This window comes from Eleutherodactylus coqui, chromosome 12 (assembly GCF_035609145.1).
Source record: "Eleutherodactylus coqui strain aEleCoq1 chromosome 12, aEleCoq1.hap1, whole genome shotgun sequence".
In the NCBI taxonomy this organism is placed as follows: Eukaryota; Metazoa; Chordata; class Amphibia; order Anura; family Eleutherodactylidae; genus Eleutherodactylus; species Eleutherodactylus coqui.
In genome coordinates, this window is record NC_089848.1 from 127029744 (window position 1) to 127055301 (window position 25558).

At 43.7% G+C, this 25558-nt stretch overlaps 1 protein-coding gene across 1 annotated transcript in view; it reads left to right on the plus strand.

The window, feature by feature from the left end:
* Positions 1–25558, plus strand: part of PLXDC2 (plexin domain containing 2) — a 488455-nt gene that overhangs the window by 413635 nt on the left and 49262 nt on the right. The window contains exon 10 of the mRNA XM_066585333.1: positions 9408–9468. Coding sequence (XP_066441430.1) covers positions 9408–9468 — 61 coding nt within the window. The remainder of the gene's footprint in view (positions 1–9407; positions 9469–25558) is intronic.

The following is a 25558-nucleotide window of genomic DNA, read 5'->3' on the forward strand; positions in this document are numbered from 1 at the left end:
AATTGTAATGCTTTATTCATAATACTAGGATCCCCATATGGAGAAGAGAGGCCTTATGGGCCCCTTAAGGCTCCTGGGTCTGAGTGCACCGCATTCTCTGCATCCCTTATAGTTATGCCCTGGTGTTTCTGCTGGGAAGGTCTAGGGCCATTGATTACAGTGAAGTACACCCTAAATACCAATGGGTACAGAGACATTCCAGACAATGTGGCATCACCTACCCTGTAGCAATACTTTAGTACAGCTCTGTGTCTTCTACCAACATGACCAAGCACCATGTCATACAGCATGTAATTTCGAGGCTTGGTTTGAGGAGCAGAACGTCTGCAAACTTGATTTGCCAGTCAAAAATCAAGATTTCAATCCAATTGAGCATCTTTGGGATGAACTGAAATGCCATATGCCTACATGCCCAACATGCCCATAATGCCCCGCATCACAATCTGAACTTCTCCTCGAGGAATGGATGCAAATCCCTCCACACATCTATGGGAATTTGGTGGTAAACAGCCTAGGAGGCCAAAGGCGGCCCACACAAAATGTGAATAAATTGAATTGAATCACTTTCTATGTGCGTCCCAATACTTTTGTCAACATGGTGTACCTCTGAATTTGTGGAGGCTTTTCTCTTGGATTCCATTTGATTCTTACAGAGGAGTAATGGAATACTCTCTGTGAAGCACTATGACAAACGGATTCTTGCCTAGACGCATTACCTCTAGGGTAGAACATCTTCTATATAGTATGAAGTCAAAGGAAACTATACCCTACCTTTACGTGCCACTGTAGACCTTCTTGGATAGGGCTCTTTCATAAGCTTGGAGTAATAGTTTCACAATAGCTGGTGGGCTACTAGTTGAAGACTACCTGTGAATTACTTATAGGGACTACTGTTCAGAGCTCTATTTTGCTTGCCGTAGTCATTTGGGTCCTCCAGGTTCTCCATCATTTGGGTCCTCCACGGCATCAATATCAATGTGCAATGGCTGAAACAAGTAAACGGGTCTGGACTGGCATCATGACATCAGTCCAGCCCATATGACAGTGGCACTGGTGCATGTGCTCTGTCATTCAGCACTGGACATTGAGAAGTCCATATCCATCTAATGATAGATAGTGCGGAGGTTTTATCCCCAGACGGCCAATCAGCCATTGTTATACTATGTATACAATGCCTCCCAACCGTCCCAAATTTGAGACTCTGTCCCACAGTCCCGGGCAGTAGGACGTTTCTCCCATCTTCCCCCCAACGTGTAAAAAAAAGCTTGTAATTACATGGCTGACAGTGAGTTGCGCCTAAGATCCTCAGGAACAACTTGCATTGCACAGCACACAGACACCTCATTGGTGTGCTGTCTAACGTGCGAGTCACTGCCCATTGCAAGCCCTCGTCTTCTGTTTGTGGAGTCAATGAAGAGTAGTATTATTGAGTAGAAAAAAGAGGTTCCCAGCAGCACAGCATATATCCTCACATAGAGCCAGGCAAAACAGTGTGCAAAAGCCAGTCAGGAAGCCTAAACCAGAGAGGCTCCAAGGGTGCAGTCAGGAATAAGGAAATAGTGACTGGCAGCATTCAGCAATGTAGAAAAATACAAGATTTATTTCCCCATTACAAAAATTACGGCAAGGCTTGAGGCTTGAGGAAGGTCTATTACGACCGAAACGTTGCCGTAATTTTTGTAATGGGGAAATAAATCTTGTATTTTTCTACATTGCTGAATGCTGCCAGTCACTATTTCCTTATTCCTGAAGAGTAGTATTATGGGATACAGAGGGGGTGTGGCTTAGCATAAAAGGGACGTGGCCCGTCATAGGAATTTGCCGCGGTGCAGATTACTGTAATTGTAGCAACCCAACTCCTGTGAATGTGCTTGAGCAGAGGAGCGGTGAGCTGACTGTGTGCCCTGAGTTACTTTATGGTTCCCTACTACGGGCTCCGGATGGGCTGGCAGAAAGTAGAAAACAGCATTCTGATAGACATAAAATGTTTCTATTTCCTGATCGTATCTGTAATCCTGAGTTAATTGGCGGGATCTCTGTAGCAATATCTGTATAAATTTTGTCTGTGTCAGCAGGTGAGGGAGCAGGTGGAGTTAATTTAGGGGGAGGAGCTAGAACATTGTCCACTCCACCTGCTTTTGGGTGGAGATCCGCGTTTAAAGGCATTGTCTGGTTTAAGAAATTGGGAAAATGTGATTCAATTAAAAAAAAAAAGAACTCTCCATTCAGGACCTTCATGTATTTGTCAAAGATGAGGGAAGCTACCAAAGAGCACATCACACCCTGCCCCCCCCCCCCCCGATATCTCTCATTCTCTGTCTCTCTTTCATTCTCCCATCCTCCTTTTCACTATTTCACTATCTCCTTCATTTTCCCTCTTATCCCCCCCCCTCCCCTTCTCCCTCTTTCACTCTTCCCTTTTCTTTTTTTCTCTCTCTCTCTTTTCTGTATTCCACTCTCTTCTTCTGGCTCTCACTCACTCACACTCTCTTTTTTTATTTTATTCTCTTTTTCTCCTGTTTCTCTTTTTGGCTCTTTTCTTCTTTCTTTCTCTCTTTCTTTTACTCTTTTTCTCCATTTCATTCTTTTTCTCCTGTTTCACTCTTCCCTTCTCTTTTTGTCTCTTTCTCTTTTCTCTATTCCACTCTCTTCTTCTGGGTCTCACTCGTACTCTCTTTTTTTATTTTATTCTCTTTTTCTCCTGTTTCTCTTTTTGGCTCTTTTCCCCCTGTTTCTTTATTTCACGTCTTCTTTCTCTCTCTCTCTCTCTTTTACTCTTTTTCTCTATTTCATTCTTTTTCTTATGTTTCACTCTTCTTTCCTGCTTTTTTTCTTTCACTTTCTTTATGTATCTCTGACTCAGATTATTTTATCCTCTTTCTATTTCTTCAGTTCACTCTCTCTTTTGTTTTCCCTCATATTCTCACGGTCTCTGTTTGTCTATTCCACTCTCTAGTTCTGTGAGTTTCACTCAGACTCTCTCTTTTGTTTTTTAGTGCACTCTTTTTCTTTCTCCTCTTACTAATTTATTCTCTTTTTCCTCTGTTTCACTATTCTTTGTTCCCATTCATTGTTATAAGGCTTGTATAAAGAGTCTAACATTGACTTGCAGGAATGCTGCCTTCCAATAGGTGGTGCTGCAGAGGTATTGTTACATTGTCCTTATTTACTCTCTCTTTCTGTGATACTCATTCAGACTCTCCATTTCTCTCGTGCACTCTTTTTCGTTCTCTTTCTCTCTCTTACACTCACTCTCTACTTCATTCTCTTTTTCTTTTGTTCCACTATTCTCTCTTTTTTCTCTCTCTTTTTCGCTATTTCACTCTCCATTTCTGTCTCTCTCGCTCGGGCTCTCTCATTTTCTTTCTTTTCCTCTCTATATTTCATTCTCTTTTACTCCTGTTTTTCTCTTTCACTCACTATTTTCTGTCTTTTTTCCTATTTCTTTGCCTTCTTAACTATTTTTCCCTTTGTTTTCTTTCTCTCTCTACTTTTCACGCTGTCTGTTTTTCTCTATTTCACTCTCTGTTCTTTTATCTCTTTTTATCTTTCTTTTCTTTCATTCTATCTTTATTCCTCTCTCTTTTCAATTTCTCTCCCTTTTTTTCTATTTCATTCGCCCCTCTCTTTCTCTCTGTCTCTCTTTTTCTTATGTTTCACTCTTCTTTTCTGCTTTTTTCTTTCACTCTGTCTCTCTGTGTCTCTGACTCGGACTCTCTCATCCTCTCTCTATTCCTTTAGTTCAGTCTATCTTTCTTTTAACCTCTTATTCTCACCCTCCTGTTTTCTCTATTTCACTCTCTCTTTCTATGATACTCACTTGGACTCTCTTTTTCTTTCTCCTCTCTCTTACACTGTTTCTAATTCATTTCCTTTTTCTTCTGTTTCATTTTTTCCTCTTTTTTCTCTGCTGTTTTTAGCTATTTCACTCTCCATTTCTGTCTTTCTCACTCAGACTCTCTCATTCTCATTCTTTTTCTCTCTTTCTCTATTTCATTCTCTAGCTACTGTTTTTCTCCTTGTTTTTCCCATTATTTTCTTTTTTTTCTCTTTCTCTGCCTTATTCTGTCTCTCTTTCACTCTTTTTTTCTCTGTATTTTCTCTTTTTCTCTATTTCACTCTTTCTGCCGCTCTCTCAGTTTTTTCTCTTTTTTTCTTTCTTTTCTCTAATTCTATCTCTCTCTCCTCTCTCTATTCTATTTCTTTCCCTCTCTCTCACCAGGTATTTCTCCTCGGGAGTTGCTGTAAGGAAACTGAGCATTTACTCTTTCTCACAGAGTAAAGCTAATCGTTGAGGGTCCCAACAGCAGAACTCCCTGCGACCACCTTATGGGGACAACCCTACAATAATACCATTTGTCTGCATATCAATGTATTAGAAAGTATGCAGAGTGTATGAATGTGGAGCGCTTACACAAAGATTTATACAAGAGGAAGTGATTTATAGTCTAATGATAAGCCTCGTCTTCCCCAACACCAAAACATATAACATCAAATTGATTAACATAAGAAAGCACAAGAGTATCAACCCACCGTCCCGATGAGATATGAGGGGAGAGAATCCCGACAAGAATCCGGTCAATGAACCTGACCCATATCTTGAAAACTCTTCCAAAATTAATTTTGTGCATTTATCAAAGTGACAGTTGTACTCCTGTTAGCGGGACTTCACAGGGTAGAAATAGTCCACACATCCATAATAATTCTGCTGTTTACGTGTCTGCCGGATCCGCAATCTGCAGCTTTTCTTAAGACTTTTTTGGCAATAACTTTTCTCTGCTCTTGACGAATGAAGCTCCATTATCATAAAGCTAAAGGTCGGAGCTCTGCTTATTTCTCAATTATGCTATTAATTGAGGCAGTAGAGTTTTCTAGCTGATTGTTCATCCTTAAAGAAGGTATATGATGTAGAAAACCTACTTTCAGATACCCCATTAGTCTTCATTCAGGTCCCTCGTCTATTACTCAGAGCAGAGTGCAGCTATAAGCAGTGTCTCTTGCTCTGGAGGACCCAACATGTCTTTGGCATTAGATGGACATGTAGGGTCCATGATGAACCAACTGTCAATCATACATCCCCTTCCCAATGGTGCCATGCATACATGGCCGGTGTCAGTTGCTTTTGACGGCCGGCCACAAGAGCTGTGATCAGTGTGTAAGAGGGGTAAATATGACTGAAATGTATGATTGCAGTCTGTTCTAGTATCACTGTAACCTGCATTCTACTGTAATGGCATGCCCAAATAACCACACGATACAGAAGAAGGATCTAGAAAGAGGGGGCGGAGCTCTATGCTGTCAGGAAAGAGGGGCTATTCTGGTGGTGGTAGTTTGTGTGATGTGGAAGCCATAGTGTTGACATGGTAGCCAACTCCTGGCCCAAGAAAGGTATAGGTCAAAATAAAAGAAGTATTCCTCCAAAAGAGGGACTGAGAGTCTCCGGGGAGTCATTGCGTAACGGCCGTGTATTCCAGTGTCAAACGGATAGGAGACTAGCTGCCGAGAGGCCTGGAAATACAGTTCAGCAGTGACAGCTACAAGCCAAGAAGATTCCTGTAAGCCCAACTATAGAGAGTTAGCACGCCATATCTCACCAAGTGGGATCGGTTACCTTTCAGGCTGGAGTTGGTTAAGATAAAAGTAAAGTTATATTGTTTTATTACAACTACATCATCCGCAAATATATTAAAGGAGAACGTCCCCCTTACAAGCATTCACACTGATCACGTCTGTTAATCCCGTACATGGCCTGTGTCAGTTGTCTTTGACCCTCCAGTGCTGTCCCTTGTGGTACCACACTAGTAACAGTGACCCTTCCAATACTGACCCCTGTGGTACCCCACTAGTAACAGTGACCCCTCCAATACTGACCCCTGTGGTACCCCACTAGTAACAGTGACCCCTCCAATACTGACCCCTGTGGTACCCCACTAGTAACTGTGACCCTTCAGTACTGTCCCTTGTGGTACCCCATTAGTAACAGTGACCCCTCCAGTACTGCCCCTTGTGGTACCCCTTTAGTAACAGTGACCCCTCCAGTACTGCGCCTTGTGGTACCACACTAGTAACTGTGACCCTTCCAATACTGGCCCCTATGGTACCCGACTAGTAACAGTGACCTCTCTAATACTGCCCCCTGAGGTACTCCACTAGTAACTGTGACCCTTCCAATACTGACCCCTGTGGTACCCCACTAGTAACTGTGACCCTTCAGTACTACCCCTTGTGGTACCCCACTAGTAACAGTGACCCCTCCAATATTGACCCCTGTGGTAACCCACTAGTAACAGTGATCCAATCGGAGTGTATGCCATTAATAACCACCCTCTGTTCTATCACTGACCAGTTACTTACCCCCTTCACACATTCTCCCCAGACCAAGGTTTGTCATGTTATATACCAATCTTTTATGCGGCATGGTATCAAACGCTTTGGAATAGCCCAGTTACCCAAGATCCAGTGACTTGGGGCCTGTTACAGCTTTTGCATCATTCTCAGCCTAGAACTGGATGTTCAGAGATCTGCCCCGGACTGCTAGAAGCCTCTGCAGTGATTCTTCCATATGTCCACAGCAGCTGCTATAATATGTCCCTTCTTTATTATCCTCACAGCAGATTGAAATTTCCGCCTTATTTTCTGAGCTCTGCTGCACTGCACCCTGGGAGACATTCGCGTGTAGCCTTCTCGGTCATTAGCAGCTATGGGCGCCCTAAGAGTATATATATACGGTTCACCACTCTACAGTCATATACAGGCAGGAGATTGCAATGTATCAATAAAACGTGATTGTGGAATGTTATCGCTTCCTCCTGAGCGTCTTTTTTCGGGAAGTTAAGTGTTTGTACTATAGATTGAACATGTGTTTTCCACCCCCGAGGCTCGCGGCGCGTCCACGGACCGCAGCTACCACGAATTCATTTCCTCTCGGTCTTAGAGAAACACTTGTCCAGACACAATGGCTTAGAATTGCTGGTTAAAGTGCAGCGTATAACAGAGGCCGGCGATACGATGGACTGAACACTTGGGAAACGTCGGCGAGCACTCCAGCGCTGAAAGGCTTGTTGCTAAGAAACATTTTAACTTGACACATTGGAAATTGTGTTTATTGTAACTTTTCGAGTGGGAGGTCTTAGTAATTAAGAGATGATACATTGCAGCCAAGCAACAATGGAAATAAGCGCTTCAAGCCTCTCGTTTCAATGGAGGTTGATGGGTTTCTATAACACATAGTAAGGGTAAGCGCACTCAGCGGAATCCAACGCAGATTCTTCCGGTAAATTCCATCCTTAAGCCCTTCATACCCCATGGTGTGCAGTTATATCATAGGGGGTGCGGGGTTTGTATCAAGACCCGATCCCGCTTCATGCACAACAAGCGCCGGTTGTCTTTGACAGCTCACACCCGCCCACGACAGCCATGCTTGGGATAATCATGGCTGGTAATCCTTTAAAGGCCCCTGTCAAATATGACAGCCGCATTCAAACACCCCCCGAACAGTATTCGGGGGTCCCGAAGACCCCTCCACCCACAATAGGATAATGAGGTGCCAGTTGGTTGCCAAGGCAGTCTAGGGTCTTCTGAAGGACCTCGGGGCTACTTGGGCTGATCTTTTAACAAATCTTTATCTTTCCTGATGCTGGAGTTTATCATAACTGTTTTTGCTACCATGACTGATTGCCTATCCTGTGCCTGTGGCGGCTTGATAGACTGCTTCTCAGAACTTGATATAATGCAATATTATGGTATTGCATTATACTTTGTAAGTGATTAAATGATCGCAAGTTCAAGTCCCCTATGAGAACCAAAAAAATGTAAACCTGAGCTTAAAAAGTAAAAAAAAAGTGTATAAAGATTGCAATTTTTAATCAAAAAGTATTGCTGTGAAAATCGCATATTGGCAAGCGCAATAGCAAGCCGAGTTCCTCAGGCTGATATCGCACTAGCCAGCATTTATGCAGCCTAAGGCTAGCCAGACACCTCCAACACGTGAAAGACTTCTTGCTGCGAGGCGTTTGAATGTGAAGACAGCCTCGCAAGACTTTGGGGATGAAGGGATCCTCTGGCGTGTCTGTCACAGCCATAACAGAGGAGCGTGGAGTCCTCCCATAGCTTTTAATATAGCTGACGCTCCTGCCACCGGCCCCATTGAAAACAATGAGGCTGCGATGCGAGATCATGCAGGAAGATAGAACTTGCCACAATGTGTTTCGCGGTGCCATGCAGGAAAACATCGCTCATGTGTATGACCCCATTCAAATGAATGGGGTTCATATTTGTGCAAGATTTGTGCGTCTCAAAAGGCACAAATCTTGCTCAATTTTCTCGGCTGCGTGAAACCGGCATTAGGGCTTAAACAGATGGGCGTGTTTTAGTCCCGTTGTGCAGCCATGAAAATCACGGCCATGTAATGGGACAAAACAAAACCATTGATTTTAGTGCTTTCATTTCCACTATCGGGCTTCTCGTGTGTTGATACTATGTGAGCGATAGATAGGGCAGGGCCTATTGTCCAGCCTTTTTCAAACTTGCGCTCAATAGTTTGAATAGTTTAAAGCAAAAACTCCCGGTTTATGCACTAATAGGCTCCGTAGTGGTGAGCGTATTAGCCCATGCATCTGTGTGCTTATGCATACATGGGCTTGTGCAATATTGGTCACATTTTTTATGTGAGTGTGATGCATTTTGTATGAAAATACTTATTGCATCGCATCGCTCTTGCAATTTTCATGTGCATGAAAAACATGCGTGAAAATGGAGCATATTCATCCGATAGTAAAAAAAACAAAACGCATCACTCTTCCATGGGACTCATGAGCGCAATGTTTTAGGGTTTTTTTTCACTTCCATATGGAGCAATAGACAACTATTGAAGAAAATCACCCAAAAATGGGACATGCTGCAATTTTTCTATCATCACTGTGAGAGGAAAATCGCACATGTAAATGGAGCCGTGTGAATGCACTGTTTGGCCATATTTACACAGGCAAGAAAATCGCGTGAGTGTTGTGCGTCGCGAGACATGAAAATACAACCCGTTATTCATCTATTAGTATTCATAATGGGTGTATTTACGTAGGATTTTTCTGCGGCGGCGATGCTGTGATGCAGCACATTCTATTTTTCTGAGAGCCCGCAGATATCTCACCTATTATTCACAATGGGGGAAAGAACATCGCGTCACACACGGGCTGAGGATACATGCGGCAAATCACTCTTGTATGTTCTGAGTGCTATATAGGCTTGTAGAACACAGGTAGCGTATACCGCGCTTCCTTCATCGGAGCTTTCCCTTATATATAGACGCACTGCTGGAATTATTGCCGGTACATTTATATAATACCGGCCAGGGTATAATACTTTTTTACACTTTTTTCTACTATTTGAATGCTTTCTTCTTGTTTTTTCAGATGTTCCAGTGGGTTTGACCGCCATCGACAAGACTGGGTGGAGAACAGCTGTCCCGATGAGGTATAATGAAACATTGGTCAATTTTGTCATACATTTCCAGGAACAACACAACGGAGTCATCTAAGAAATGATGCTCTGGAATTGTCATAGCATGGGGAACTCAAGTATTTACTAAGACAGATATGTAAGGAGAATTATAAGGTCCTCATTAAAGGGGTTGTACCTAGACTGACTTTTATCACTTATCTCACTGCTGACGCCCCCACGATCTTGAGAACAGGGGCCCCGTGTCCTCCTCTTCCATCACTGTGGACCCACTGCACCCCCCACCCTTTCCCCCACAGTGATGGGGAGATTGAATGGAGCCGTGGTCACGCATGCGCAGCACTGTTCCATTCATTCCAGTGGGTCTGTTGGAAATAGCTGTGTACGGGCGCTCGGCTATCTCCAGCAATCTCTATGAAGATTAATAGTGGGGTGCTGTGTATGCTCTACTGCTACTCCATGCATTATCCTCCCCAGTGCACCTGCAATGACAAGGACAGGGAGGCACAAGTCCCCCATTTCCAGAGATGAGCAAACTTTTCAAAAGTTCTGTTTGGCCGATTCACCAATTTTCAAAAGTTCAGTTCAAATTAAGTTGAATCAAATAGGATTTTCATAAAACCCCTAAAACAGGTAGTGAGCATTGCCTGAGGAGCAGTGGTGATGGTTCTTTAATGGGTGCAGCTCAATGGTTAGCACTGTTGCCTTGCACCACTGGGGCCCTGGATTTAAATCAGACCAATGACAACATCTGCATAGAATTGAAAAACTCCACGCAGAGGGTATTTTTGGCCATATTTGAACCTAGAACTCCATCACTGCAAGGCAACATTGCTAACCACTGAGCCACCGCCATTGGAATAGTCCCCACACATTTTTTAGCAAAGTTCAGCCTGAATTTGGGTTCTACACATTTGGTTCACTCTTTTTTACCCAAACTGTTCAGACTTTATTTTACCTACCCCCTTTAACCATTTCCAATCCAGTGTAGACCCTCATCTGACAATAAAATTTCCCTCCATAGACCCAATGTCGGAGAATGTCAAACACGTTTCTAGCAGCATACAGGACGGCACTCTGATGTCGGAGGCTCTTCTGCTACAATATACATACAGGACGGCGCTACACTGTGGCATACATATGCACAACGGCTTCCGACATCAAAACTATGCAGCGAAATGTTGAACAAGGGCCGACGCTGGATTGGAAATTGGCCATTTTCAAAAACCTGCCAATAAAATCATCCTGATGGGTCATTCCTACGTGTTTCTGTTGAGGAATTCCAAGTAGCCAACAACACACTTTCCCACCCACAATAAATAAGAGCTGAGAAGTTGGATTGGAAAGGGTTAAATGATGTCCTACAAAGCTCCTCAGTTAATCCATACATGTGAAGGGGAAATCTACATGAGGATAATATGTCACCTCCATGTTTCTGTGGATGCACACTGGGTGCCCCATTCCACCAGACATACAGGCTAACAGGAACCTATCAATAGTGTCGCACCAGAATTGGGGTTTCAAAAAGTTACAATTTTGGGGCAAGTGATGCTTACTCGCATAAAATTTGTGACTTTTTGGGGTTAACGTCAGACTCACCTCTTCTATTAAAAAGTGGACAGGGCATGTGGCCCCTGCGGCTCGTAACATTGACTATAATGTACACTAGAAATCTGATGTAAATTAGAGCTGAACTCTTCAGCAGGTCCGAGCTGGCATATAGGGCATTGTTCAGCGCACTCACACTGATCCTTGTCCTCAGACTCACAACTTCATTTGCTTCTAAAGCACATTTAGGGTCTGATCTATTACTACTGTTATCTCATTCATTGGTCTTAAATGGGTATTCCAGGTCCTTTTAGTAGTTGATGGACGAGGGTCCGCCACTCACGATTCCTATCCATCAGCTGATTGTTCAGCCGCTTTCAGTGCCACAGGATGGATGGGGTGGAAAAGGGCTGAACTAGATGGAAATTGACTTTTTCAGCCTAACATACTATGTTACTATGTATCAGTGGTCCTAGGATAATAAGCCAACACTCCGACTTCCTCCACTGACCACTAGCAGTGCAGCAGGTCAGGTGGTCACCTGATGGACGAGGGTCCCAAGTGGCAGATCCATCAACTACTGGTTACCTATCCAGGGGATGGGTTATCAGTTTAAAAAGCCTTACATACCCCTTTAATAAGCAGCCCCACCACTGAAAGATATGCTTAATACCATAAGAGGCATGCACCCTGCGGAAAAGGATCAACAGGAGTGACTACATTACTAAGTTTAAAGGGGTTGTGCCAACATAGAAAATTATCAACTTTCTAATCAGTGGAATCTGACCACTGGGAATCCACATGGATCCCAAAGGTCCTTGAATGAATGGAGTGGTGATCACGCTCGCACATGGCTGTTCTAGTTATTTCAATGGGAGTGCTGGAGATCGCCAAGCAATTGAATTTGGAGTCTTTGTAACTCTTATTGAAATTCACGCAGAGGCCTTTGGAACTCCTCTTCTTGGGGTCGGTGAGGGTCCCCGCAGTCATTCCTCCACTAATCAAGTTATCCCCTATCCCATATTTGTGTGACTGGCTTCAGGGACTGGAAAATTAGATTGTGAGGCCCTCTAGGGTCTAGAATGTGTATTAACATATTACATAGAGTACGGTAGAGTATATCAGCACTATATTAAAGGGATTGTACCACAATTGCACAAGATAGGGAATAGCCTGCTGATTAGTGGAGGTTTTTATTGATGAGACCCGGACGATCTTGAGTACAGGGGTCCCATGTCCCCCATCCTCCTCACTGCGGGGTTACTGCACTTCCTGCAATGAGGAGACTGAATAGAATCCTGATCATGCAAGCGCACTAGCGCTCCATTCACTTTCAATGAGACTGCGGAAATAGCTGAGTGAGTGCTGCTGGGCTACTTCCGTCAGCCCCATGTAAATGAATGGAGCGCTGACTGCACATGCTCGGCCATTCACAGTGACGTCACTATGGGGGGGACCCCCACAATGACAGGAGAACAGGACACAAGATCAGCAAGGAGACCTCCGGGGATCGGCAAGTTATCCCGCGCAATTGTGGTACAACCCCTTTAATAATGGATAATAAAAACATAATAAGTAACCTTCCTGCACCGAGTCCCTTTAAGGACTGTCAAATGCAATTCTTTACTCCTTTAAATCACAGTAAGTGCAATTATCTCTTGTTTTGACTTACATCAAGCAGGGGGCACTAGTGCTGCTGGAGAACAAATTAATGATTTCTTGGCTCTCGATAACAGGTTAGAAGTAGAGCGCTGAAGGTATTTTGTATTCTAGGCAGGCTGGATGTCTTTTTATTCCTTCAGACTAAAAAGCCTTCACATATGACCCAATGCTCCATACAGAAGGCTCAAAGTGAACACTTCACAACGTACACAACTAATGGAATCATAATGGAAGAGCCGCGCCGAACAAGATAATGTAACACTTTAACCTCGCAGAATTAGTCTGCCAAATGGCATTGTCCATAAATTACACATAGAGCTTCATTTGTTTCTCCTCAACGATCAGATCGGAATTGTATCGGTTTTCTATTATTGTACCTGTTTATGTGACAAATAATATTAATTAGCAGTAGTTAATTCAATAGATAGATAGGGGGCCAAATCAGGGTCCTGACCTTAAAGGGGTATTTCCATCTCAGTAAGTTATCCCTTATCCACAGGATAGGGGCTAACGTGACGATCAGAGGCAGTCTGACCGTTGGGACCCCCACTGATACAGAAATATTTGGAGCATTCCTCCCTGCAAATGTGTTTTGGTTCATCAGTATTTCTGGGATGCCTTACATGCACTTGAACATGGCTATCTCCAGGAGTCCCAACACCAGGACGCTCCTTCCTCACACTCAATTACAGCCTAACTACTGATCTCTGGAGGCTTAGGCCCCACCCATGTCATGTGGATCTCACCACGCCAGACCCCCACCTTAAATGTACATTACTTCAAACAAAGCTTTGCCAACTGAAGAGAGAAAGAAATCCTTATATCCATGGGAATACAAGTAAAGAGAGCATGTCTCCCAACCCCTTACACCAGCGCTGCTCCCTATGGCTGACTGTAGAGTGCCTTTTCTGTGGTAGTGTTGGCTATTCAGGACGCTCATGTGAATAAGGCTATTATGGAAGCATATATATGGGGCTATTTAAGTGCATATATACATCGGGCAATAACCGCGACCATCTGAAGCATTGGATCCCAATGGATTCATTTAGATGAGGGATTTTTAGCTGCGTGAAAACATTGCGGCGGGAGAAATAGGACATCGGCGACTGATTTTATACGCCACCGGTAAGGAAAGGTCTAGCCCTATCTTTTGCCAAGATACACTGGAGGCTCCCATTGGCTTCTATGGGAGGTGGAAAAAAGGGAGGGGGGGGGGCTGCCTCTATTTAAGCATTAGAACTCATTCTGAGGATTTCTCAAATGAACGTGCGGTTGGCATAGCAACACAGATCACATGATCTGAGCCAGCTCATGGTATCCACGTTGCTATGCTGACCCCAGGTCCTGGATGTTGCTTTCCTCAGCACAGCCTGTAGGACACTACTGCAGCTGTGAGTAGAGTGGGAGCCTGGACCCTCCGCGGGGCCCCTGACAATCACTCATGGAGCCACAAGAGCTCCGCGGGGCCCCTGACAATCACTCATGGAGCCACAAGAGCTCCGCAGGGCCCCTGACAATCACTCATGGAGCCACAAGAGCTCCGCGGGGCCCCTGACAATCACTCATGGAGCCACAAGAGCTCCGCGGGGCCCCTGACAATCACTCATGGAGCCACAAGAGCTCTGCAGGGCCCCTGACAATCACTCATGGAGCCACAAGGGCTCTGCGGGGCCCCTGACAATCACTCATGGAGCCACAAGAGCTCCGCGGGGCCCCTGACAATCACTCATGGAGCCACAAGAGCTCCACGGGGCCCCTGACAATCACTCATGGGTTATTGTGATATTTCCCATCAGCAGTCAGGCTTGCTCGTCTCGCACCCTTGTGCTCCTTCACGCGGATGTATCTGTCATCAATATTTTGTGAGCCAAAACCAGCAGCGGATCCAAAATACGGAAGAAATGCGAATCTCTCCTTTATACTTTCTCTCCACTTCTGGTTTTGGCTTCCAAAACGCTGATGAAAAGTCCCCCGTGTGAATAAGCCCCTCCCGGTCGGCCGCGCTCAGAGGGGACACCTTAAATATGTCCTTCTAATTAATATTGCAGTTGGCCCCGAACCAGTTGGTAAGTCTGTAAATGTGCTGCCTTGGCTCGTTCTATCCCTCAATTATCTCATTACCCTTCTGTAATGTACGGCTGAAACCTCATTACACTTTGTAGAGCGACGTTATCCAAGTGTGCAAAACCCGATATATTGGGCATACCGTGTACACTGTGTGCGCGCATCACGAGTATATATATACACATGCATACACATTACACATATACATATACACTAATACCCGATATATTGGGCATACCGTGTACACTGTGTGCGCGCATCACGAGTATATATATATATACACATGCATACACATTACACATATACATATACACTAATACCCGATATATTGGACATACCGTGTACACTGTGTGCGCGCATCACGTGTATATATATATATATATATATATATATATATATACAGGCATACACATTACACATATACATATACACTAATACCCGATATATTGGGCATACCGTGTACACTGTGTGCGCGCATCACGAGTATATATATATATACACATGCATACACATTACACATATACATATACACTAATACCCGATATATTGGGCATACCGTGTACACTGTGTGCGCGCATCACGATTATATATACATGCATACACATTACACATATACACTAATACCCGATACATTGGGCATACCGTGTACACTGTGTGCACGCATCACGAGTATATATATATATATATATATATATATATATATATATATATATACACTGTGTATATATACATACAGGCCTCTCACTAGCAAAAGCCAGACTCCTACTGTACACTGATGATGGGCAATAACCCGGAAACAGCTGTATGTACATGGGGTCTGGCTTTGCTTTTGATTCCCAGTCATTGTAACAAGACTTGTATAAAAAGTTCCACTTTGACTCGAAGGAATGCTGCCTTTCAGTAGGTGGCACTGTGGAGGATTTATTCCATCTCCCTTATTTATATACATGCATACACATTACACATATGTATATACACTAAGGGCGAGCACCCACTGGCGTTTGCGTTTGCCGCGGGAAAAAATTTGCAGCGTTTTTCGCTGCGTTTTCACGGCTTTTCCGTTAATTTCCATTGACATTCATGGGTGCATTAGGAGAAAAATAAGGACACATATGCAACTGACAGTTCCTATGTTAAAAACGCAAACGCAACGCAAAAAAAACGCCAGTGGACAGGAACACATGTTATCTCTATGCCTGTGCAGGAAAAACGCAAAACGCAGGTAAAAAAACGCCAGTGGGTGCTCGCCCTAATACCCGATATATTGGGCATGCCGTGTACACTGTGTGCGCGCATCACGTATATATTATATTATGTATATGCATATATATTCCGCTCAGATGGAGACGAGCTTCTTCTCTGTTAGGCCTTATTCACACGACCGTATGCATTTTTACACTCGGCTGACCGAGGCTAAAAATCACATGAAAGAAAATTAGCCGCGATCGACTCCTGGTCTTAATTAGTGTTTTCTTATCCATTCAAACGGATGGCTGCGGCATATTGGCGAAAAAATACGCTGCAGCGCGGAAATCCCTCAGCGGGCAAAAATCCTCGGAATGACTATTAATGGTTAAATAGAAATGTAAAAGTAAACAGAAAAAAAGCAGAACTGCGCTCCTTCAGGAAAATATCCTCTGGAATCAATATTTGATATAACCTCCGTTTATTCTTGTACAACGCGTTTCGTCCTGAGACTTTATCAAGTACATACATATAACACTACAAACACACATTATATAGTAGTAGTCATTTACCTTCCCTAATGGAGATCCATAGCTGCCTCTGTGTCTCCGGCGCCTTCCGACGTCCGCTCTGCGTCCCGCGTCATGACGTTACGCCGGGGCACGCAGCGCGATGACGTCATCACGCTAGACGCTTCCCCTAGTGCGGGGAGGAGTTTAGAGTCGGCTGGATCGTGTCCTGCACTATTGTGCCCTATGTATTGCGCTCCTTAGTATGCTTCTAGCCTAAAACATAATCGGAAGCAATAGTTTAATACAAAGGAACTGTGCCTATTTGGGGAGATATATAAACCAATCCTAATACTGAATACCTAACATAAATATATAGAGCATATCTCAACTCTACCCCATTTTTCTCCTATCAATGAATAAAACATAAATAGGATAACATCTTATAAAAAATACATAATAATATCATAAGATATAAATTAAAATATGTGCATACATATAATATCATGAATGAATAATCTCATCAATATGCGGGTAATAAAATACTTCTTTCCTAATAGATATAACCATGAATAGAACCAATATGGATAGAAAAAATATATATATATAGTATAAAATTACAGTATAAAAATACAAAAATATATATATAAAAAAAAAAATAAAAAAATAAAAAATTATTTTCATATATATAGCTATATATTAACCAATTAATAAAATATATCTAATACCCATAAAATATCCAAAGAAATATATATATATACACATACTTCTATACATATTAAAACCTAACTAAAAAATACTCATAATTTTTCTAAAATTTCATTTAAACCATTAGGGACAAGCGTGTTTAACCTAAAAATCCAAAACATCTCTTTCTCTCGCAACTTTTGTACCGACATTTCACTAATGCATTCGATGGGTGTAACGCGTAATCCTGCCATATCTTTATTATGATTATTAAGAAAGTGGCGAGATATGCTGTGTTTTGTATATCCCTTGCGGATATTACTCCGGTGTTGATTTAACCTCTCACGGAGTATATTCTTCGTCCTCCCCACATACTGTAACCCGCATGGGCATTCTAATAGGTATATAACATTCTTCGCCTTACAAGTTAAATGTTGTTTAATCAAATATTCTCCATTGTTAGGTAATTTAATACTTTTTGTACCATATACAATATTGGCGCAGCATTTACATTTTTTCTCCTTACATTTATATACCCCTATGTTTCTATCATCAATCCTTATTCCTTCCTTATTCCTCTTCTTCTCTCTTCTCGGGCATGAGGGCGCAATTAAATTCTTTATGGTCCGATTTTTACGAAAAATGCATGGAGGTTGTACAGATAATTTATTACTTAAAAAAGGATCCTCCTTAAGTATAGTCCAATTTTTTCGAAGAATCTGGCTGATCTTATTTGCCTGTACACTAAATTTCGTTACAAATGTCGTCTTGAAATTACCACTATCTCTAGTGCTCTGTATTTGAGGGGCCCTTTCTTTGTCTTGTAATAATATTTTATTATATGCAGCCTCGATCAATCCTTTCGGATACTGCTTATCCAAGAACCTCTTCCTCATAATCTGGGCTTGTACCTTGAAATCTGCCAACTTTGTACAGTTTCTTCTAATACGCTGAAACTGACCAAACGGAATATTTCGCCTCCAGTTTCTGTGATGACAACTATAGTAGTTTAAGTAACTGTTACTATCGACACTCTTAAAGTGGGTCCGAGATATAATTTTCTCCCCCTCATTTCCTAGTTCCAGATCCAAGTACACGGCTCTTTCAGCACTTATACAATGAGTAAATTTCAAATAAAATTCATTATTGGATAGACCGAAAACAAAATCTTCTAAATCCTTTTCACTCCCTTCCCATATCATAAGGAGGTCATCTATAAACCTCCTATAGAGTATTATCCTTGGATCACTAAATCCCTCCTTCTCAAAGGACCCCATAACAAGGTTAGCGAAACTAGGCGCACATTTGGTGCCCATTGCTGTGCCCATTCGCTGTTTGTAAAATGTGCCATTATACGAAAATATATTATTCTTCAAAATAAAGGTGATACTCTGAAGTATAAAACTTCTCTGGTGTATGGGCATAAGTACATCTTCACTGAGTATGTCTCCTACCGCTTTGACTCCCATATCATGGTCGATATTAGAATATAATGCTTCCACGTCGATGGTGCACCATAAATAAGTGGACTTCCACTGAATATCTCTAACCATCTCCAAAATGTGTCCGCAGTCTTTTACAAATGATGGTAAATTCGTCACGTATTTCTGGAGTTGGTTGTCAACATACTCCGACAATCTGTTAGTGACAGATTGCATACCAGCGACTATTGGTCGCCCCGGGGGATTTTTTTGATCTTTATGCATTTTAGGGATGTGATAAAAATAAGGGGTTCCTATTGATGTTTCTTTCAAATACTGATACTCTGCTTTGGACATACTATTATTACAATATGCATTATGGATCAACATAACAAACTCTTTGCTGATGGCCTCTGTGGGGTCACTACTCAGTTCCTCATAATAGGTAACATCCCCCAAAATTCTTAACGCCTCTCTATGATACTGCTCATATCCCATGACAACTATTCCCCCTCCTTTGTCCGCATTTCTGATGACTATAGAATCTTCTTTCATTAGTGCCTTCAAAGTGGCCCTTTGATTTTTATTTAAATTTCCCTGTATAGATCTATTGTTGTTGCATAATTTTGTGAAATCCTCCATAGTTTTCCGATAGAATAATTCTAAATATTCGCCCTTAGCCTCTATAGGATAAAATCTACTACGAGGTCTAAGGTCCGTAACTATTGGGTCTTTCAAATTAAACTCAAATTCTTTAGATTCATATAAATTATGGGTTTTCTGTCCCACATTTTTTAGTTCTTGTATATTATAATATCTATTAAGGGTTATCTTACGGACAAATGCATTTAAATCTATAAATAGATCAAATAGATTAGCGTCTCTAGTGGGACTAAATGAGAGACCTTTCGCCAGGATCTCAAGTTCTTTTCTTTTTAACAAATAATCAGATATATTAAATATACCATATTGTTTCGCGGTTTCATCATCTACAATCTCCTCGCCGTTTGGTTTGAATTTGAATTTATTTTGGGAGAGTCTGACACCACCCCTCTTCCCTCTCCTCCTTCTTTTATTGGTTTTAACTTGGTTGTTTTTATTGGATAATAAAACTGGTGAATCTTGCCGGAGACACAGAGGCAGCTATGGATCTCCATCAGGGAAGGTAAATGACTACTACTATATAATGTGTGTTTGTAGTGTTATATGTATGTACTTGATAAAGTCTCAGGACGAAACGCGTTGTACAAGAATAAACGGAGGTTATATCAACTATTGATACCAGAGGATATTTTCCTGAAGGAGCGCAGTTCTGCTTTTTTTCTGTTTACTTTTACATTTCTGTGTACGGATCCCTGCAAGGATCCGGTCTATGGAAACTGCTGGCTCTCCTAGTCCCTAGCCTGACAGGATTAAAAAGGATCTCTGGAGGAGGATCATTTTCTGCATTATTGATTGAAGCAAACGTGGACATGGGGTGTTAGTGGGTCCCTCCAATAGGGTCCTGCTAGACACCGGGTAAGTCCATTTGATACATTTTGTTTTGGCCTTAAGAGTTATATCTATCTTCATACCCTTGGGGGCGCTGTCCTGACATAGTTTTTTTATTGTATTTTGCTGTTTTAATGGTTAAATAGAGCCGGCTGTAATCTTTTCCCAGCGCTGGACGCCATAGAAGCCTATGGGAGCCTCCAGGGTATCTAACCAAAGATAGGGCAAGACCTATCTTTTCACGCGCCGTATAAAATCAGTTCCGTTTTGCGGCGCCGATCTCCTGTTTTCCCGCCACAATTTTTTTATATGCCTAAAAATTGCTCATCTAAAAGAACCCATTGGAATCCAACGCTTCAGATGGTCGCGATTTATAACGCGGCTACAATATCCACGTATTTACGGTCATGTGAATAAGGCCTCAGGTCGACACATGATGCCTCTGTTAGGCCTCTTTCAGGCAGCCATTTGTGTTTTTACACTTGGCCGATCGTGACTAAACATCACAGGAAAGAACATTAGCCGCGATCAAGTCCTGATCTGAATTTGTGTTTTCTTATCCATTCGCACGGGCGGCTGCGGCATATTGGCAAGAAAATACGCTGCGAGTATTTTCGGAAGTCGGAATGACTTCTAATGCCTAATAGAGCCGGCTGTCTTTCCTGAGCGTTGGATGCAGCTAAATTCCCCCTCCCCCTTTTTCCAGTTCCCATAAAAGTCTATGGGAGCTTCCTGCGTATCTTGTCAAAAGGTAGAGCAAGACCTGTCTTTTCACGCACTGTATAAGGTCGGTCGCCGATGTCCTATTATTTCCCGGCGAGGTTTCTTTACGTCCCCAAAAATCATTCATCGGAATGAATACATTGGAATCCAATGCTTCGGATGGTTGCGAGTTTTGGACGCAGCCAGAATATACGTTTATACGGTCGTGTGAATTAGGCCCTATAGAGGAGCAAAAGTGTCTCCTTATATCACGTAGCTCCTCCCCTTGTGGTCTGGCTGACTGTTGGGGTGTGGCTTCCTCAGTTGGTGTTCAGCTATTGGATGGCATTTACATGTAACATATAGGCGGAGACAATGCTGGACCAGCAGCGCCTACTGCAGGACAAAGTCAGAAAAATAGTTTTTCACCAAAATAACAAATGCGCATTTCTCTTTTTTTCATAATGTTATTCATTTTCATTGGAAAACATTGTCAGCGCCGATACAAAATTAGCGCTCATCTTGTAAGCAGCGATCATATTTATCAGCCACCATCTTTATTCCTGGAAATTAGCAAAAGATTCGTCCTGGCCAACATGTATACGGTTAAACCCCATGAGGCCCGAGAACATCAAGCGAGATTTGTGCGTTGCCTGAATGGGGTCATACACTCGGGCGGATGTTCTTGAATGGTACCACAATGCAATGCGGGAAACAACTTGCGTCATGTTCTATTTTCGTGCTCTCGCATCGCATTGCCCTTTGTTTTCAATGGGGCGGCATCGCGCCGCGTGCTCGAGACAAGTGGTGCGATGCAAATATTTCCCCATTGAAAAAGCATCCACGGCGGAGGATCGCTGCTTCGCCACCACTTTGATATAAAAATGCCTTGCATCCACGGGGTAATGTTGGCGAGCGCTATATTGGGCCGGGATTCGCGGCTCGATATCGTACTCACCGGTGTGAATTTAGCCTAAGGCCTCAATCACAGGAACATTTTTGCGCATTATTTGGATGCGATAAAACGTTGCGCTGAAAGTCGCGACCGCGTGAAGCTCTGGGTTCCAATGAATTCATTCACATGGGGGATTTTCGGGTGTGTGAAAAAATTGCGCCGTCATGACGCCAAATCGCCAACTGCCTCCGGTTAATGACTTTTCACGCTCAGCTATATTTAAGCTTTAGAAGACATTATGAGGATTTCTGCCAACCGGCAGCATTCCGTGCTGCAGTGCATTCTTCATGCGATACGCCCTTGTGAATGGATGAGACAACGCTAATTAATCTCGGGAATGGGTTGCGGTTATTCCTCTTTATTGCGATCTTTGGCCACGTGCGTCCAACGTGCCGGCGACGTGCCGCAGCCGTGACGAGTTCATCCGCCGGCCGAAAAAGAAGATCCGGCCGTGAGGAACAGCAGACCTTCCCCGCCCGCTACGGATAGGTAAATTCCTTTAAATTCTTATTTTCAGCCCTCATGTCCGCGGGGCAGGAGGGACCCGCTGCAGATTCTCCATGTAGAATCCGTAGCGGGCCTGATTTTCCCCGTGGACATGAGGCCTTAGGGCGCCCACCCACTGGCGATTTTTTTCCCTGCGAAATTCGCAGCATTTTTTTCTCTGCAGGGGTCTATGGGACTTGTAATGTTAAAATCGCGATCGCGCAAAATCGCGATTTCGCGGTAAATTGCGATTTTGCGCGAATAGCGTTTGCGATTTTCGTGCGTGAAAAACGCCGCGTTTTTCCCGCGTTTTTCGCGGCGTTTTTTGCCGCGTTTTCGCGGCTTTTCCGTTAATTTCCATTGACTTTCATGGGTGCATTAGGAGAAAAATAAGGACACATATGCAACTGACAGTTCCTATGTTAAAAAACGCAACGCAACGCAACGCAAAACGCCAGTGGACAGGAGTACATTCAATTCTAATGGCTCTGCAGGAAAAACGCAAAACGCAAAGAAAAAAAAAATCGCCAGTGGGTGGGCGCCCTTAGGCTGGATTCAGACGACCATATATCAACTCGGTTTTCCCGCCCAGCCAATATACGTCGTCTCTCTCTGCAGGGGAGAGCCTGGAAGAGCCAGGAGCAGTGCACAGAGCTCCCGCCCCCTCTCTGCCTCCTCTCCGCCCCTCTGCACTATTTGCAATGAGGAGAGGCGGGATGGGGGCGGGGCTAATTCTCGGAATTTAGCACCGCCCCGCCTCTTTTAATTGCAAATAGTGCAGAGGGGCGGAGAGGCGGTGGAGAGGAGGCAGAGAGGGGGCGGGAGCTCAGTTCCTGCTCCTGGCTCTTCCATCCCCCCCCCCCTCTCTCTGCAGGGGAGAGCCTGGAAGAGCCAGGAGCAGTGCACAGAGCTCCCGCCCCCTCTCTGCCTCCTCTCCGCCCCTCTGCACTATTTGCAATGAGGAGAGGCGGGATGGGGGCGGGGCTAATTCTCGGAATTTAGCACCGCCCCGCCTCTTTTAATTGCAAATAGTGCAGAGGGGCAGAGAGGCGGTGGAGAGGAGGCAGAGAGGGGGCGGGAGCTCAGTTCCTGCTCCTGGCTCTTCCATCCCCCCCCCCCCCCCCTGCAGATGAGGACGACCGTATATCGGCTCGGTGTGAAAACCGAGCCGATATACGGTCGTATGAATCCATCCTTAGGGCTCTTACCCTCTGCATTTTTTTTAATGCTGCGATATCGCTGCATTTTTTTTACTGCAAGTGTCAATGGGACTTTCTAATGTTAAAATTGCATCGCACAAATATCGCAGAAGCTCGATCTTGCGATTTTTTTGTGCGATGCGATTTTAACATTAGAAAGTCCCATTGACACTTGCAGTAAAAAAACGCAGCGATATCGCAGCATTAAAAAAAATGCAAGTGGGTAAAAGCCCCTATATCACAGCTACTTACCTTCACTTTACAGTCCCAATTACATTTAGGGGATATTTGCTCTCACATCTTCAGCCGCTATTCATCAACATTAAAGCTACTCTGTGCAATACATCCCGGCTCCAAGTTACATCACACAACCCAAGAAACAAATATACCGCTGCTATGAGCTGACCGCTGATGATAAAGTCTAGCCTGCTGCACTGATGAGCCGGATGATCAGCTGCTGGATGGGCACTCTGAGTGGCAGACCCCCGCCCATCAACTACTGATGTCCTATCCACAGGATATGTCATTAGTTGAAAGGGGGCAGAAACCCCCTTTATATGTCAAGGTAATATCTGAAGTGTGATTGTTCTCAGTGAGAGAAACCAAGTCATCTTGGAGATATGACACCTTGTAATGGCTAACAGAAATACATGATGTTACAGCGAGCTTTCGAACCAACGCAGGGTTCTTTCTCAGGCTTATGAAAGAGATCTGAAAAGGCATTTATATAAATACATGAAAGTGCACAGACTGGTGGGATTATGTTGTTCTTAAAGTAATACCGGAACAAGATGAGCAGAGAAGTAAATACCTTATTAGTCCACTGATAAGGGATATGAAAGTTTTATGGTCTCTGAATTTGTGTTAGGGGGTCACCAGGCCAGCTTGTTAGCTCTGCTCCAGATTTCTCACATTCTCCACTGATGCAAAAAGCCCCCTCCGAGGTTCATTCTGTTTTTGACAGTGTCAAAGATGGCTGTACATTTGTACTCCCAAATTCTTCTGTAATGTTCAGATTTGAAATTGCCCTTAAAGGGGTTGTCCCGCGGCAGCAAGTGGGTCTATACACTTCTGTATGGCCATATTAATGCACTTTGTAATGTACATTGTGCATTAATTATGAGCCATACAGAAGTTATAAGAAGTTTTTCACTTACCTGCTCTGTTGCTAGCGTCCTCGTTTCCATGGAGCCGACTAATTTTCGCCGTCTGATGGCCAAATTAGCCGCGCTTGCGCAGTCCGGGTCTTCTTCTTTTCTGAATGGGGCTCCGTGTAGCTCCGTGTAGCTCCGCCCCGTCACGTGCCGATTCCAGCCAATCAGGAGGCTGGAATCGGCAATGGACCGCACAGAAGCCCTGCGGTCCACCGAGGGAGAAGATCCCGGCGGCCATCTTCAGCAGGTAAGTAAGAAGTCACCGGAGCGCAGGGATTAAGGTAAGCGCTGTCCAGTGTTCTTTTTTAACCCCTGCATCGGGGTTGTCTCGCGCCGAACGGGGGGGGGGGGGGGGGGGGGGTTGAAAAAAAAAACCCCGTTTCGGCGCGGGACAACCCCTTTAAGTACAATAACTTTTATGTGTTTTATGTTGTGTCGGTGACTAAAAAAGTGCTCCGCCGCAGGTAATTCTGTCTTTCTCTCTTTAATCGTGTGGGATGAGATCTCACCCTGGCTCTCAGTTTATGTCCTGTTTCCCCAACATAAAGGCCCCCCAACAGGACATTTACTGCAGCGGATCAGGTACACAACATCAACATGTAAATGTCCCCGGGATCTTATAGTCCTGCTGTGTGTTGGGGATTTGTATCCTGTCCGCGGTCCGTACATGTCAGCAGGTCTTACAGCTCCTTACATTACAGGGATCTTATAGTCCTGCTGTGTGTTGGGGTTATGTATCCTGTCTGTGGTCCGTACATGTCAGCAGGTCTTACAGCTCCTTACATTACAGGGATCTTATAGTCCTGCTGTGTGTTGGGGTTATGTATCCTGTCTGCGGTCCGTACATGTCAGCAGGTCTTACAGCTCCTTACATTACAGGGATCTTATAGTCCTGCTGTGTGTTGGGGTTATGTATCCTGTCGGCGGTCCGTACATGTCAGCAGGTCTTACAGCTCCTTACATTACAGGGATCTTATAGTCCTGCTGTGTGTTGGGGTTATGTATCCTGTACGCGGTCCGTATATGTCAGCAGGTCTTACAG